General features: G+C 45.3%; 2 protein-coding genes across 2 annotated transcripts in view; one reads left to right on the top strand and one right to left on the bottom strand.

Annotated features, from left to right (window-relative positions):
• The window catches only part of LOC106749341 (thyrotroph embryonic factor), a 99694-nt gene that overhangs the window by 10650 nt on the left and 72939 nt on the right, over positions 1-16105 (top strand). The gene's annotated exons all lie outside the window — the stretch shown is intronic.
• On the bottom strand, positions 3680-5010 carry LOC106749304. The gene is made up of 3 exons (XM_014628626.1): positions 4808-5010; positions 4094-4182; positions 3680-3939 (listed from the first exon to the last, which is right to left on the bottom strand). The coding sequence occupies exons 1-3, from the start codon at positions 5008-5010 to the stop codon at positions 3680-3682; spliced, it is 552 nt and encodes a 183-aa protein (XP_014484112.1).

The raw sequence follows: 16105 nt of genomic DNA on the forward strand, positions 1-16105 counted from the left end.
AATATGAATACATGCCTACAGTGCTGCTATAGCGCGCGGATAACAAGTAAATTCGCGCGTTAAGAGACGCGAGTGGCACTCGAGGGAACAGTCACGAGGTTCCTGTCGCATGCGATTTGCCGAGCAAGCGCCGGGGCGTTTGCGGAGACGCGGCCCGAACAAATATCACCGTAACGTCGAAGATTACTCGCACGATTACTCCGCGCGATTCCCGTCGAGACGAGTCTCCTTTACCTTTAGCTCGAGATTTGGGCTGTCGAGGCCGATCGCTCGTGGCCTGGCGTGGCCTCCAAGCGAGTACCGCTCCGCTCTGGCAACCCGCCAAAACTTATGCCAGGTTTCAACATACCGGCCGACACGAGTATTTTCGGTTTTGCGGCGAAACGACCGGCCCCCCTCTCTCCTTATCTCTCTCTTTCTTTCCGCCTTCCCCCGCCTCTCCCTTTCTCTCTTTCTATCCGTCTTCCTCCCGATTCGACGCTTGTCTCGCTTGAAACGAAGAGACACCTTCACGATCAGATCTTTCGGATCTTCCGGTGGACGAGTCAACGGGGACGCGTTGCATTCGCTCACCGGTGACACAAACTGGCTGAGACCGGTCGGGTTAGTTCAATTTTCGACGCTACCGTAACGGATATAGGCATTACATAGAGAAGAGAGAGGAGACCTATTTGATATTCTTATCGTTCCGTACGGAAAACTGAAAACGACCGAAGCGAACCGGTTTGGCTCTTCAACCTGAGCGCGGCCGCTCGTCGATTGATACCACGGCACAAGTGTAAATACATAATTAGCGTACGACGCGACGACGAGTGTGACGGCGATCGGGTCCCGTGATAAAACGCTTTCATCGCGCTAATGAAGTTGCTTAATCATTATCGTGCCGGGGTGGCGAGCGGACTCGCTCTCGCCCGCTTTATTTCCCGCGAGCGCTCGAAAGCGATCATCCGTTTTCGCTCGCGTTCGCAGAAGGATGAGAGAACGATGCGAACATTGCGATGATTTAACCGTCGCTTCATGTCAGCGGTAATAACACTAATCAGGCAGCGCATTGAACTTTGCATCGACGATCCTCCGCTGGATCGTCGGCCGCATTAATTTGAACGTAAAATCGCTCGTCGACGGACGCGACGAGCAGCGCGAGTCGCCATACTCTTCGTTTCAGTACGCGTTTGTTGATTAAACCTCGGTGAACTGTAATGACGTCGATTAAATTGAATAATTAATTTATCCTCTATACACACGGAGAAAAAGATCCCTTTGGATTTAGTACACGTGTTTGTTCGACTTGGATTTGTTTAATATAAACAACGTAATTCATCGTCAAATATTATTTTGTTTGAATGAAAATGTTGTTGTTTAAAATAAACTGAGTTGTTTGATTAAAAAGAAAGTAATGTATTTAGAGGAAATATTTCGTTTGCAATAAAAAAACATTTATCTCGTTATATATTAAATGTTATTCCACTGAAACAAAAAAGTTCTTTAACATTTTTCTAACATAGTATTACCACTTTCAAATCATTTATTGTTTGTGACAATCATTGTAATGTTTGAATGAAAATACGAAAGAAATACGTTACTTGACTCGGACATTTTTTGTTCGAGAACCAAACAATCTTGATTGTTGAATCAAACATTCGTTTGTTTTGCTCAATTTCAAAAGGCAGATTTGTTTCAATTGAAGAAATTTTATTAAAAAAAACTTTTTTCTCCCTCTATATATATAATTTGATTAAAAGGAACCTTTTTCTCTATATATTATGGAACAAAATAAAAAAAGTAAAAATTAGGGAGACTCAAGATATAGTCAACCTAAATAGACATAAATAGACAAATAAATAAATAAATTGATAGGGAAGAATAAGGGCAAGTGAGAACCAACACTGCTCTGACAACGATCCGTAATCAATCACAAAAATATTTCAAATTGCAGTTATATTAAAAAGAAACAAAAAAAAAGATAAATTTTCTTTCGTTTTCGGAAGACTAAGAAAAAAATAAAAGAAAGACGTCGATCTTAAAAATAGCTTGAACTACTCAGGAACGAAATTTCCAATTGAAATGTGATAGTATACGGGGCAGTCAGACGCTAGCATAGAAAGTGCGATTATATCATTAATGCGATTGTATAAATCACACAAGTAGGCGTTGGAGCGCGAAGCCTCCTCGGCGTCGTCGTTATCGAAATATGGCTTCTGTGTCGGGGCAGACGTAAATATACGGCGGGACGAGAGTGCATTTGGAGAGATTATTCCGTCGAATTAATTCCACAAAATTGCTTGTGAACCGTACGTGGACGTCTATAGAGGGCCGTCTCCGATCTTGGTCGTTCGGTCGCCCGGCGCAACGAAGGTTCAGCGTCTTTTCAGCGAAGTACGCATAATGAGTCGATACGATAATGTCGCTCAATAATTCCGTCCTCGTCCAACATTTGCGATGCGAACAACGGTTCGAATAAATTCACCGCACGCTCGTGTGTGCAGCCAAACTCTTTACTCCGTAAAAAAGAAAGAAATTCCCCTCTGTCCCGAAACATGAAGAGAAGAACCGAATCCGAGGAGGATTTCACGTTCGCGCGAGCTGCGATTCGTTCCTGGGATTACCGACGTGCCACAGGGAAGTAAAAAATGCTCTCCCGAGGAATCCTCCCGTCCGACCTGCCGATTCCCGGCGAGGTTATGCGGAAAACGAGGAATAGACTGGGAGCTCTCGTCGGGCGAGTTCGTCGGGGAAAAATATCGACGCGCCTCTTTACGCGCCTCTCTGCGCGCTCCTCGACGCCTTTCGAGAACGCCTGTGCACGCGTCGGATGAGCACGCACTTATCATTCACAGCTGGCAAGGCGAAACAAGCGGTGGGGCTCGCGTCTAGTCCTAGAGTTGCTAGGCGAAATAGTCACGCGGCGTGCGTGTGCAGACTCGTCATTAGCGCGACTATCATTAGCCGGCAAGGCCGTGTTCAGGGCTGTCGACGGGCACCACGAAGCCCGCGGCACACAGCGCTCGCGCGTTTCTCAGGAGGCTCGAGTTTCACCGCGATAGCGCAATTTCGACCGATCTCGCGCTCGCTGCCGTTCGCTCTTTTTACCGACGACGTTGCGTCGCGTAGCGCGAGGACGGAGGATCGTGAGCAGGAATGTGACACGTGCGTATTTGAGAAGAAAGAAAAGCCACAGGACGAATCGTCGAGGAGAAAGTCTAATGTAATTCGTGTAAACAATCGAGAGACGTACAAATCACAAGATCTCCAAAATTCGCGCCGAGGCTCGCGACCAGCGGAGCGCGGGGCGCGCTGCCGACGATTCTAATGTAAATCTACACACGTTCGTAAAATTTTTCATTCACGAATACCGCGAAATGTCTCGCGCACATAAAGATCCGAGTAAACAAAACGAGACGCCGCGACCGAGCAGCGGCCACGAGTGCGAGTCCCGTGAGATACGCGACTCGTTGATTTGCAATTCGCACACATCATTTCCATTTCTTTCTTCCAGGAGAGGAAAAACATTATAGTTAAAAAAAAAAACACCCCGTTTCCTTTAAATTTTCTGCGGAAAGAGACCGAAAAAGTCAGCGGAAAATAGAAGGAACGGGCTTTTTCCCATTTTTCGTGGGGAAAATGGAAAAAGCCGGTTTTTTTCCGGGCCTTTGAAACTTACAAAAAACATCATCAATCCTCACACCGGGCAGTCCAGCAGCGGGCTTATCGGCGGACTGAAAATTTCGAGGGGAGTTTCGCGTACGTCGCGGGTACGGAGGTTCCACGCTTTTTCAATCGCCCTCATTTCCGGAAGCGTCGTTTCGCCGTTGTTCCGTTCCCACTTGCGAAACGCTTCCGGTCTTATTGGGTCCGACGCTCGTTGCGGCCCTTCTTCGCGTTGTTCTTCCGCCTCCTCCACGTTGTCCTCCCCTGCGACGTCTTCGGGACCGACGTCTCCTGCGACGAGATTTGCTCCTTCGGCGTGTTCGAGCTGCGCGTCCTCTCTCCGTGCGCATCCTCTTGAGTTTTCGCCTACGAGCTCTGCTTCTTTCCCGAGCCTTCCTGCGTCTTTCTCTTATTTTCCTCCAATACCTCCTCCATCTTCTTCTACCGTGCGGGCAAGGTTCCGTCACCCCGTCGCCCGCTTCATCCTCCACCGGTATCTGCGCGAGGTGGTCGCGATTGCACGTGTAATATCCTCTGCGAGCGTCGGAGAAACGATCGTGTTATCATTCTTCGTGCTATCATCTTTACGACGTCTTAAGATGTCTTAATGTTATTCTAAGCGTTCAAGTCAGAATCTAAAGCGCTTTCCACGGGGAATACGTAAATCCGTAGAATTATATCGGAGGGATCTCAATCAGATTACGGTGCATTACGTTAGATCAACAGGATATGACCCAACGATTACTTCAGCGAAGACAAGAATACTGTTGATCTGACCAAAATATTTTTTCTCGAAATGGGTCATGTATCTCGCTCGCTATCGTGGCTTAATCTGCTGCGCTTTATTTTCGACCCGTCCGTTTTATCATTGGCATTGATAAGCGAGTTTTTTGTACCGCCATCAGCAAGAATAGCATCGTAAATATGTCCGGCGACCCACTCACCCGGCGATTCTCCGCCGAACATTAAAGAGACGCGCGTGGAGACACAAGAATTTAACGACGAGGGAAAGGAATTATTCAAAAAAAAAAGAAAAATAGAGAGAGACGCAGAGAGAGAAAAAATCTTAATCTCGTTGAATTCGGTTGGCAAAAGAAGAGAAGAAAAGAGAGAGAGAGAGAGAGAGACATCGGCAATCAACGTTGACTCGAACGCGTACCCCTTCGTCTGTTGGAGGATCCCGTAGGATAAGCCGCGTTGTAAAACAAGCTGGACCTGCCGCCTAATGTCCTTTACCGGCACGTCGTACTCCTGGGAAATATAGTTACTAATTTCCCGCGACGACGACCCCTGTATATCCTGCAGCCTGCGTATAGCGTTCACGACCAACGCCTCGATTTTCGGAGTTCGTCCACCGGGCATGTTTACTTTCGCGATTTCGACGAGTGTTCCGAATTCCCTGCGCGTACACGCGATTGTCATCGTTTATTCATCCTGTCACAGGCCCGAGCCTGAGGTTTCATTGAGATACACACAGGATGAAGACGTGTACCTGGTGTGGCAAGGATGCGTCCGTTTAAATTCCTTCTCAAAGAGCGCGCCTCACGAGCCATCGGACGCGAGAGCAGCGCGAAAAACAACCACGGATAATTTTAAATCGCCTCAGACCTTCGACATCTTGCTGACACTGATGATTTCCCACCGGCGACTATCCCGGCATTCTTATTGATCCCATTCGAATGAGCGGTATCCAAGTAACGCGATCGCTCGCTGTCCTTGTTTCCTCGATCGACAATCTATCGAATTCACGATCGATGCGATAAACTGTCAGCGCGTACCGCTTTAACTGCGAAAACACATCGCGCTCGCGCCTTGCGCGATAAATGCTATCTTCCAAAATTACCAACTCCCACCGCGCGATATCGCCAAGCTCCCGAGAGAGAAAGAGAGAGAGAGATAGAGACATTTTCGTGTCGGCGAGAGAAATTGCGCGACACTTGAACAGTCCCCTGTCAGTTTCTTTGGCAGATCACCACGTCGCTTTACTGGTTTCCCTTGAACTTCGTTCTTGCATATATAGCGCGTCTCATAATTGAGCGTATAATCAAAGTACAACGACGAGTCTCTCTCTCTCTCGTCGGACGTCGGACGTATAAATTACGATCGAATCGTACGTGCGCCTCTGACGTCTGAAGTGTCGCGGATTCATCGGCGCGCGTAAATCAATAATCACGTCGACGCTCGTCGGCCGGGGATACAGTTGGAGAAAGTCCCACTGAGCGCACATGATAAATCGCGCCTTATGGCGAATTAACGGCCGCCATAAATTCGGCCGTTTCGCGCGATTTCGGCGCCCCGAGTAACCGCATTGCACACACCGTAGCCCGATTTTCCGCCGAATTTCGGTCGCAGCACGCTCCTAAGTCACCGGGCGCAACAGATTATTGGCGAAATGCGACGCCGCACTTCGCGGCGCGACTTGGACGCGCGCGGGCGTATTTATGGATGATCGCGCACGCGGCAGTGTAAAGCCGGTTCTACTATTTTAGGAAGAAAATGTTTTATAGATCGAATTGTCTATTTGCGGCGTGAAGAGAAGCCGCTTTTCATGCTCCCTCCTTCTCTCTCTCTCTCTCTCTCTCTCTTCAACGAACGACGCCTTTCGTCGTCACTCTTTTTCTATGCCACGCTCTATCCCGAACAGAAATAAAACGGCACAAAATGGCACACCGGGAGAGCATGTGTGCCGGACCTTTGCGCCTTGTGCGTGACAGCGCGCCGAATTCTTTTCTTATACCCATGTAAATATAGTTTCCCTTCCGGATGTTTGAATCGCATTTTCGCACTCGACGCGCCGCGTACGCGCGTTTTATCTCCTCACCGACGTTATTGCTAATTAACGCGCGGCTGATTAAATCGCGCACGCGTCCACCTTTCGTGCGCGAGCCCTATTACGGGTTGAACCTCGCGGGTGCCCGCACAGTGAGATATTTCCTGTTAAATTTGACACGTTTCACACGCTCCAAAAGGTCCACTGAAATTTTTGCGTTACTTTAAGATGGGGAATACGTTAAAAAGTACACAAATATATGTTGAATTATCATATTCACCTTGTTAACATATTATTTTTTCACATATTCACATTGTTAAAACACAAAAAAGTCAGTGAATCATTTTTAACACAAAATTTTTTACCACGTAGACATTGCACAAAAATTTCTGAATTATTGACCATGTTGTTTTGAAAATATGGCTATAGAAAACATACAATTTACAATAATTTTTGGCAACAATTTACGAAAAACCGGTGATATATGCATACATATATATACACGTATTTAAATATTTATATACCGTTCTATCATGTGTGCATATCTATTAGCTCAATTGACGTATGAATAAAACATTGATAAGAAAAACAAGAAAATAAATCATGTCTCCGTGTTTGTAATATTATGTATAATATTGTATATCTATCTTAATTTCACTCAAAATTAACATTAATTATTTAGATAGTTAAATAATGTTGTGGGAAAATATTTTTTTTCAGTAAATAACAAACTTGTGTAGGAGCCTCTTAATATCACCGCTGAAAATCCAGCACTCTACAATACGATAATCTTAAGATACTGGAGGAATACAGCAGTTATATTGTATACTTTAGAATAGTATCATCTATTTGATATATAATAGCTCGTCAAGGCTATATCATGAAGCCGATTCGACATTTCAGGGAATAATCCAGTCAGTAACGGAAATTGAATCTAGCTTGTACTATCTAGCTAATAGCTTTTGACTCAGATTAGCCAATTACGTTTCTATTCGGGAGGATCTCGCACGCGTCCTTTTGCGATTGCGCACGGATGATCAATCAAATAGAAATAATCGGTCTCTTACACGGAGGAAGTAAAATATACGATAACAAGGGGTATGCTGCCCCTTGTCACTTTATCACTCAAATCGACTTATCGCCTTATCGCTCGACGGTTTTGCAGCTATGAGGACTGGTAGATGGTGCGCATTATTGAATTTATTTATATTGTATATATATGCGATCGCGCAGCTAGCCGGTCGTCCCTAGTCGGGAAGATCGACCGGTTTTTGAAGTATTTTCAGCGAGATTAAAACGGCATGATTTATCGTTGTGTGTCATTAGCGATCAAGAGGGCTGGATATGTGTCGAGCACGTGTTTACTTTGCCGATATTTGCCGCGGTATTTATACAGAGTGTCTCCGAGCTATCCGTCCACCATGTTCTCTTTGCCCGCGGATTTTTCGACGAAGTCGAAGACAATGATTTTTCTCCGTAGAAACTCGAACTGTAAAAACCCCTGCCTCGAATTATTTACCCCCTCCTCCGATACGCACATTGAATTACGGAGTGATAATAGAATTTCAATCGGAAATTCAATTGCAAAGCTACTGAGGTTGCGTCTTCGATGAAAATTCTTTCAAAGCGAAACTCCGAGATAATATTTCACACCGATTACAAAACTTGATTTATTGAGTTTCACGCGCGCGAATTTATTTCGCGAGTCTCCTCCATCTTCGATTCTCCACAACCGCAAAACTGCTGCCACCTCGGTATTCTTATCGAGGACACAGCCGATACAATGCTCGTTCCAAGAATAAAGGAAAATGTGACGAACCTTGGTCTCTCTATGTGTATGCACACGTGCGTTCCATACATACTGTCGTACATATTTATCTTCTACTAGTTTTCGCGGTTTTACGTACTAAAAAACGCGGAGAGAAAGAGAGAGAGAGAGAGAGAGAAAAGTGCGACTCCCGAGATGAAGAGATCCTTCGGCGCGAGTGCCGTTGGTTCGAGTTCCTGCAGAGCGCAGCACGGATCACGCATAGACTCTGCTGGCATCTGGTACTGCTCCGAGGGAATCGCGGTTCTGCCAAAAGCCTGTCATTGATACACGCCCGCAACGATAACGCAGAGACCGCCAATACCTGAACGCGATAGCTCCGTCGCGCGCGATGTTTTCCTATATTCTTCTATCGATAATAATTATTAATTTTTTATGCACGCGTACATCTCCCCCATCTAAAACGAATAAAAGGAAGCCGCGATAATTATTTTCTCACGAAGACCGTCTGAACCACTCATCGTCTCAAACACTCTTGAGAGAGAGAAAGAGAGAGAGAAATAAGAATTAAACGTGACGAGAATTTACTTTGTAAATTTTCCCGACGGGATATACACGTGGCCGAAGCGTTCATCCGCACGTGCAAGGGCACCGGACATGATCACACACGGTACACACACATGTACACATGAGCGTAGCCGGACGATCGATGTGTCCGCAAACTGCGCGTTGTCACACGCGATAAGTGCACACACGGACGCACGTGTTCCCGTGCAAATGATGATTACTACCGGTGCGCCAATGCTGTGTGCCCGATAGCGATGAATGCTGGCTGGCTTCGATCAAATTCGCCACGACTCTCGTGCGTGCGTGTGTCTCCTGCAAATCGCTCGCTCAAATTTGCCCGCAAAGCCCGAAGCTCAAACCAACGAGACTTGATCAGTCGATGAGACCGACACGTCGAGGGACCCGGTAATCGTCTTAATCGGCCGACGAATCCCGCGTTCTTCGTGCACCACGCGGAATGATAATTGACACATTCGATACCGGCGAATTTGTTTCGGAGGATTCTCCCCAGAGACCGTCTCGAATTTTTCTTCACATAATCGCGTAAAACGCCAAGAAAATAATATTTAGTATTTGTAAGTGTAATACTTGCAACTATAAACCGTAGTAAAAAATATTACAGTTACGCGGTAAAATATTTTGTGTTACAAACGGCCAAAATTTTCGCATGATTTTAACATTGAAAATATTTTGAAACATATACGAATATGTTAAGCTAACATGTTCATCTTGTTAACATATTTAATACTTTGATATGTATAATATTATTTAACGTATTGTTCTTATTAAAGTATTAAAACGCACAAAAATTCGAGTAGACTGCTGTTAAACAAAATTCTTATCACATAGAAAAACCGTTTTCCTAGTAAGTGCTATACTATCAGTGATAATACTCTTACATAGAAAAAAAATGCTAGATAAATAATTACTTCAATATTCGTTAATAAATTTTTATTTGGATGATTTATTGGAAAACATATTTTACTTGGATCGGGCAAAAATTATTTAATCAAAGGGAAACTGGACTAAAAAGTATTGGAGTAATTATTTACATGAATCCACACTAAGAAAAAAGCACTTGAAAATTTATTCGTAGGATATAAGATTTATTTCTGCAAAATTTATTTATTAAATAAAAGTTTATTAGTGCGAAATAAAACCTTATATCCCATAAATCAATTTTTAAGTACTTTTTTCTCAGTGTACGTGCATGCATATTGCAACTACTATTTTTGTGGCTGAATTGAAAGAAAGGGTGTAGTTGAGGTCGAAAATAACTATAATTTCCATCGGTGCAGATTTTAACTTGATAATGTGGACATAGGAAAAGAATTGTTGTCGTCACGCATGAGTGACGCCGGTCTCTCGTCACGCGTCTTTCACGATGCTACGCGGTGAACGTGTTAACACGAGCGTAGGCAGGCTTTATCGTCCGCGAGAAAGACCGGATTTTCGAAAAGAACACTGCGAGTGACGGGAATTTTAACACGAAGTGGGAAATCATTTTGTCATGACGCATACACACACACACACACACACTCACACATGTGTACACACACGTGCACACAAGCACGTTACGCGCAGCACGCACACATATACGCGCACGCGCTATTAATGTGCGTCCATTGTTAGCGTTTTCGACCTTGCAGCACGCGAGAATGTGCACGGGGAACAACGGGACGGTCAAGGAGAACCTAGCGAATAATCAGCCTCGTGGGGGGAAAAATGATTGCGCTGCCTATGAATGAAAAAGAAGGAAGCCATGAATTTCTGATTACCGTGCAGTTTGTAAACACCGTTTCGGAGCGGAGATCACGAATAACGACGCGTTCGCCGTGGACAGGCGGAGGGACCTTACCATAATCGTGCCGTCACTTCCTGATGGCCTGTGTGTCGACGACTTTTACGAGAACGCGAGCGGGCTCCTCTTCCGAGGAGGTCGCGAAAGATCGGCATTTGCAGGATGATCGCGCGACAAGCGGGACGACAACCGGCGATGTCAAAGGATGCAACACGTCGTCGAGGCTTCGCGCCTTCCCGAGCAATCGCATCGAACAACGCTCGTCGTGACGTCACACGTCCGAGCATTAATGCGAAGTCGACCTGGCGAAACAGCCGAGGGAGACGAGAAGATTCCCAGGCGACGAGCCGTCCGCGTCGGCGCGGCCTTACAACGACATCGTTCGCGAGCGTATTGTTCGCGCGCGCGACGCGGCGCTTTCTCTCTTTTCTGAAATTCAGAAAATCCGCGCGCGGTGCGATGCCCTCCCGCGCGAGATGCTTATTAATAAGCAGCGCGTGAGCGAGCGTGCGAGCGTGCGAGGATTCAGAGCGTAATCTTCGCGCGCGCGCGCGCCTCTCTTACGAGGTTATTATTGCTGTAAGGATGAATCTGTAATATCGAGGCGAGCCGGCACGGCCGAGCGAAAGTGCCTCGGCCGCGTAAATGTCGGCCCGACTCCGGCCACCGAGAAGGTGGCTTAACGAATGTGGAGAGATCGGTGAACCGGAAGCGAAAGGCGCGCGCAGCTTCACGATTCGTTTGGTACGACGTGTACGCGCGGGGATCGTCCGTCTCCCAGAGCCGTCTTTAACGCTTCGCGGAACTAGAAATCCGTTTTTCACGCTGAAATCGCACCGGCCGCCGCCGCCGAAGACGACGACTTTGCTCACGCGTTTCTGTATGCGAACCGCGAGTTTTCCCTTTCCGCCCGCGGCGGAGCGACGACGGTCGGTCGAACGCGAAGTAGCGGAACGTGAGCGGACGAGCCGCCGGGAAGAGACTCGTCGCGAGCGTCGGAAAAATCTAGTCGCGATGACAATTGACCCCTCGCGCTCCGACCGCCAATCTGTAATAGTTGCCTTTGAGAATTTTCGCAAGAAAATAGAGGAATATAAGTCAATCGCAGATTTCATTCTGTTTTGATTTCTTTAGTCATTTTAACACTAATCTCTGTGTAAGTCTGCGATCAGCATCACACAGGCGCTGATAGACCTTACAGTCATTTTCTGTCTGAACTGTATCTCTTTTTTTTATTTTAACCAACAAAAATAGTAATGATAATTTGCATGTAAGGTTATTTATCATTTTACACTATAATATTGCTTACTAGAAAAGTGGTTCTCCCGACTATAATTCTTTTACTTTGGTTTATAGTTATGGTATGTTATGGTTAAATGTTGAGAAATATTTTTCTATCAATGCGTGTGCGTATGCGTGATGTATCAATCTTTCACTCCCCGAGCTCATCTCCACGCCAAATTTTCAATTTTACATAATAATTAAATAGGCATTGGGCTAAAGTTCTCTATCAGATAAAGAAAACCGATTTTCATCTTCTCGTTTCCAACCTCATTTCCGACGTCATAAAACAAGATAGCCGCGGCGTGTTCGTCCTGAATTTCGCGGTGTTCACGAGCGAACCTGTCAACGTCGCGCAAGAATCGCAACGGGCCAATTCGAATTAATCGGATCTCTATTTGAACGCTCGCGCGCTCGTTTCCCACGCGCGTTTTCCCTTCTCGCACGCTCGTGCTCGCACACCGTTCCTCGCGCAAGATCGCGTCGGACCGGGATGATTAATTAGAGTGATTTCGCCGCACGTAATTTCTCAACGGTTTTCATCGGTTAGCGCTCGCACTCATCACGAGAAATAATGGTTTCCACGTGTCGATTAAAAGTTAATTGCCACGTTACGCTCATGGCGCGACCTTCGGCACCGTCGAGCCGGACGCGGATGCTCCCAGGTGCGCTGGCCGGCGAATCGCGGAGGAGCGCGTCTTCGCGCGCGCTTCGACGATTTCGCGAGACCCGGTCGCCTCGCGGGGGCGCGACACGACGCACCGGCGAGGACGATTCCCGGGCGTTAGAAGTCGGAAATAAATGGAAACACGATATAAATGGAACGTTACCTCCAAGTCCCGGTATAACTCGGAAATAAAGCCGAGATGTGCGCTGAGGCTCGCTGTCGGAAACGGGTGCCTCGTGCGCTCCAGTTCGATGTAGCGGCGACTCACGTGGCGCAACACGTGAACAGGCAGGCGGCAGCAGCAGCGGTTCTACCACCGCGACGCCGGAGTCCCCGCGACGAGGGTGGCTTCGCGGCTGGCGACAGCGGTGGGGCTTGTTCGCCGCCGCCCCCGCGTCGATGCGCTTCAGGAAGCATGTTGCGCAATTATTACAGGGAAAATAGAAAGAAGGAGAAGAGAAAGAAAGAGAAGGAAGACGGGGAAGTGAGTCTTGAACCGCGTGTTCGTTCCCAGACTCCGATATTCGCCTCGGAGATTACACCGTCTGACAAAATTTGATCCCTTTTTGCATCACGAGTTACGAATAGCCATTTCCGGTGTATTTTTGCCTGATGAATACGAATTCGTTAATATCTGAATTTATCTATTTGACAGAAAAGTTCAAAACGACGATTTTGAGGATTTTCGTGACATTGAAGCATTGACAGCAAATTTTGTTTTTTTTAATCTCGTTAATGCGAAAGCGTTAATTTTTAGCTTTATGACTGATATCGTTTCGTTTCAATACGATTTTTTGCTTTCGAGATATAGCAATTTGAAAATAACTCTTTTTCTATGTAATACATAATAAACATATTTTATTCTTAACATTGCATTATATTGAAAGTGCTTTTGTACTTACGTAATATAATCGGATCATATTAAATCAAACAGCATATGAATTTGAGAAAATACAATAAACCAAGGAAGATTATAATCTAAGATTAATTTAAGATTTAGATAACGGATTCGTGTTCAGCAGGCAAAAATAAATCGGATATGACTACTCACACTCGTGTTGAAAAATGGTGTTGAACAATATTATTATTCCCGTGTTATCGATCAGCCGTCCATCGAACACGAAGGTCAGTCACGTTTCCGAGCGAATTAGGTCTCGGAGGACTAGTTCGATCAACGTCAATCGACTCTAAGCGGCTTTAACCGGATCTTCACTCCTTTTCAGAGGTATTATCTAGAAACACGTCCGATTAACCTATTTGTATCATTAGGAGACTTGAACGGTATTTCCATACCATTAAATTGTTTTTTTTCTTTAGATCAACGTCGATGAAACGAATGAAAAACACATGATTTTTGTGATCTGATTCATTCAGTGAAATTTACTCGCTTTCGTGCTAATCATTAGGTGCAATTAACGGATATATCCGTTTCCGGATAGCGATCGCGTGACTTTTCCTTATTCAGCAAAAAAATGCTAGAATCAAGTCAACGTAATTACCTGTTTTTCAGCCTCTAAAGCAAGTAATATTTTTACGAATTTAAATATATTTTAATAACTTGCGATAAATATAGTTACTTGAATGTAATAATATCTTATATATGATTTGGAGATGAATTGATCACACTGAGTGATGTAAGTGTAAAATGATTTTAAATTTAAGAATATTTACTAGAATTATGCAATACACTTCTTCTTCATTGAAGAAACCTAGTGGTTTTAAATTTAGATTCTTCTCCAGTAAATATTTTCTAAAAATATAAATTCTACATTCTCAATATTATGCGTTTAATACTTGTCGCAATTGTTCCAACACACAAACAAATGTTCACCTATATGAAAGAAATATCATATTGTAAATAATCAATTATATTTTTACTTCTAGTAAATATTTGCCAAGGGCTATCGAAGTAGCCATTTAACTTGGATCAAGTAAATATTACGCGAACGGTAGCACTTTGTTATCGGTATAGGAGCGAAGTCATAAAAAGCGAGGAGTTTCGCGCGGGAACTCCCGCATTTCCTCAGTTCGAAAAGTTTCCCGATTGCTGAGATCGTGAGAAGTGAAAAGCTCCGCATTTCCATCGCTCGGAAAGTTACAGGACCGTTGGCCCGATAGCAAACGGACTGCGCGAAACCCCCGGATTCCTTCGAAAATTCTCTCGTTGGAAAACGATGCGTTGTAACGTACGGTCGTGGTGATGATGATGGGAGTGCTCTTCGCGAGCCGTGATAATTGCGACGACGATGAAAGGCCGGGGGATCGCGAGGGATTACCTCATGCGTGGCGGCCGGACAATTTATATTTTAATCGTCCTGCGGCGCGCGGTACGAGCGGGCTTTTATCTGTCGCATGGCAGGCGATGGCCCATCCGACCCATCTGCCTCAATCATCGATCGGAGGAGAAACAAACGCGGCGCATCACGCAAGGCAGAGTCGGCCCGATATCTCCAGCTCTCTCTCTCTCTCTCTCTAGGCGTCCACGTCTATACTGGAATACGCGCGGTCGTCACTCGGCCGGAAAATACAAAGGGATGTGCGCACGACGTCTCTCCGCAGGTCGTGCCGCCGCCGCTTCTGTAGCTGCTACTGGCTGCTGCGTTTGATGGACCGAATCGGTCATGGGCGAGGAGAAGAACTCGCGCAAGGTAAAGCTATCCGACGGTACGGACAGCTCATAATAAACACCACGCCTGATACCCCGCATTGGACGCAGAATTCGGTTCTCAGGTCTCGCGCAGGTAAAGTTATGCGCGATCTTGCCGCGAAATGAGAGCGCATCTCCGAGAGGAATCGGTGTTGGGCACCGTGAGAAACGCGAAAAGCCGTCGACTGATTTTTCTCTTTGTGAAAATTTGATAAGACCCGGTCTTTTTTTCCTTTTTCCCTTAATTTCTTAACTACTGTGGATGCGCGTATGACGACGAATGCTTCTACTTGTATTCTCTCGACGAAGTAATAATTATAAAATAAAAGAATGAGTAAATTATTAATAATTATCAATTGTTGCGATAGGCACTTATAATCATGTTCTTTTACATATTTCTGTAGCAACGGTAATACATACATTGAGAGAGATATGGTAAAATCAACGAGATTTTACTTGAACGAATAAAATTTCTCCCAGCACAGCATTTAGTCTATTGTGCGAAATTATACAGTTGCTCTCATCAATTGATTTAACGATTGCCATTGGATTGCCAGCAACTATATCAACGCAACGTATTGTTGTGCCAATGCATAATTTGTTCAACGGACTCCATTTTTTTTCTGAATAAGAGTAGCCAACGATTTTATCGATCTAATCGCTTTTTTTTTTTCATTGTAAGATTTCGTTTGTCTCAGAATATTGCTTTCGATTTGTCAAGAGGTTATCTCTTCCACCGATTGACTTACGAGAGTCCAAAGTATTCCACTCTCAGCGATCGTTTATCTCTGAAATGCTCCGCACTTTCAAAGAGTTAATAATGAATTTCAAATATTTTTTTATCATTAGAAAGATAGGATCCCGTGCGAAGCTCGTTTGAAACCCGCGGAAAAACTGCGCGATTCGGTTCGCGCGCGATGCACGCGGTTGAAAGAACGAGAGAGGTGAGAGATCGC

Source organism: Dinoponera quadriceps, unplaced genomic scaffold (assembly GCF_001313825.1).
Source record: "Dinoponera quadriceps isolate SergipeBrazil2010 unplaced genomic scaffold, ASM131382v1 scaffold3579, whole genome shotgun sequence".
Taxonomy (NCBI): Eukaryota; Metazoa; Arthropoda; class Insecta; order Hymenoptera; family Formicidae; genus Dinoponera; species Dinoponera quadriceps.

Bases quoted from the DNA above. Each gene is read 5' to 3' on its own strand.
- LOC106749304 (XM_014628626.1), bottom strand. From the start codon at position 5,010: ATGCCCGGTGGACGAACTCCGAAAATCGAGGCGTTGGTCGTGAACGCT. The intron at 4,183-4,807 runs GTACGCGTTCGA...CGACGCTCGCAG, and splicing joins ATCCTCCAACAGACGAAGGG to AGGATATTACACGTGCAATC. The intron at 3,940-4,093 runs GTAGAAGAAGAT...ATCTCGTCGCAG, and splicing joins GACGGAACCTTGCCCGCACG to GAGACGTCGGTCCCGAAGAC.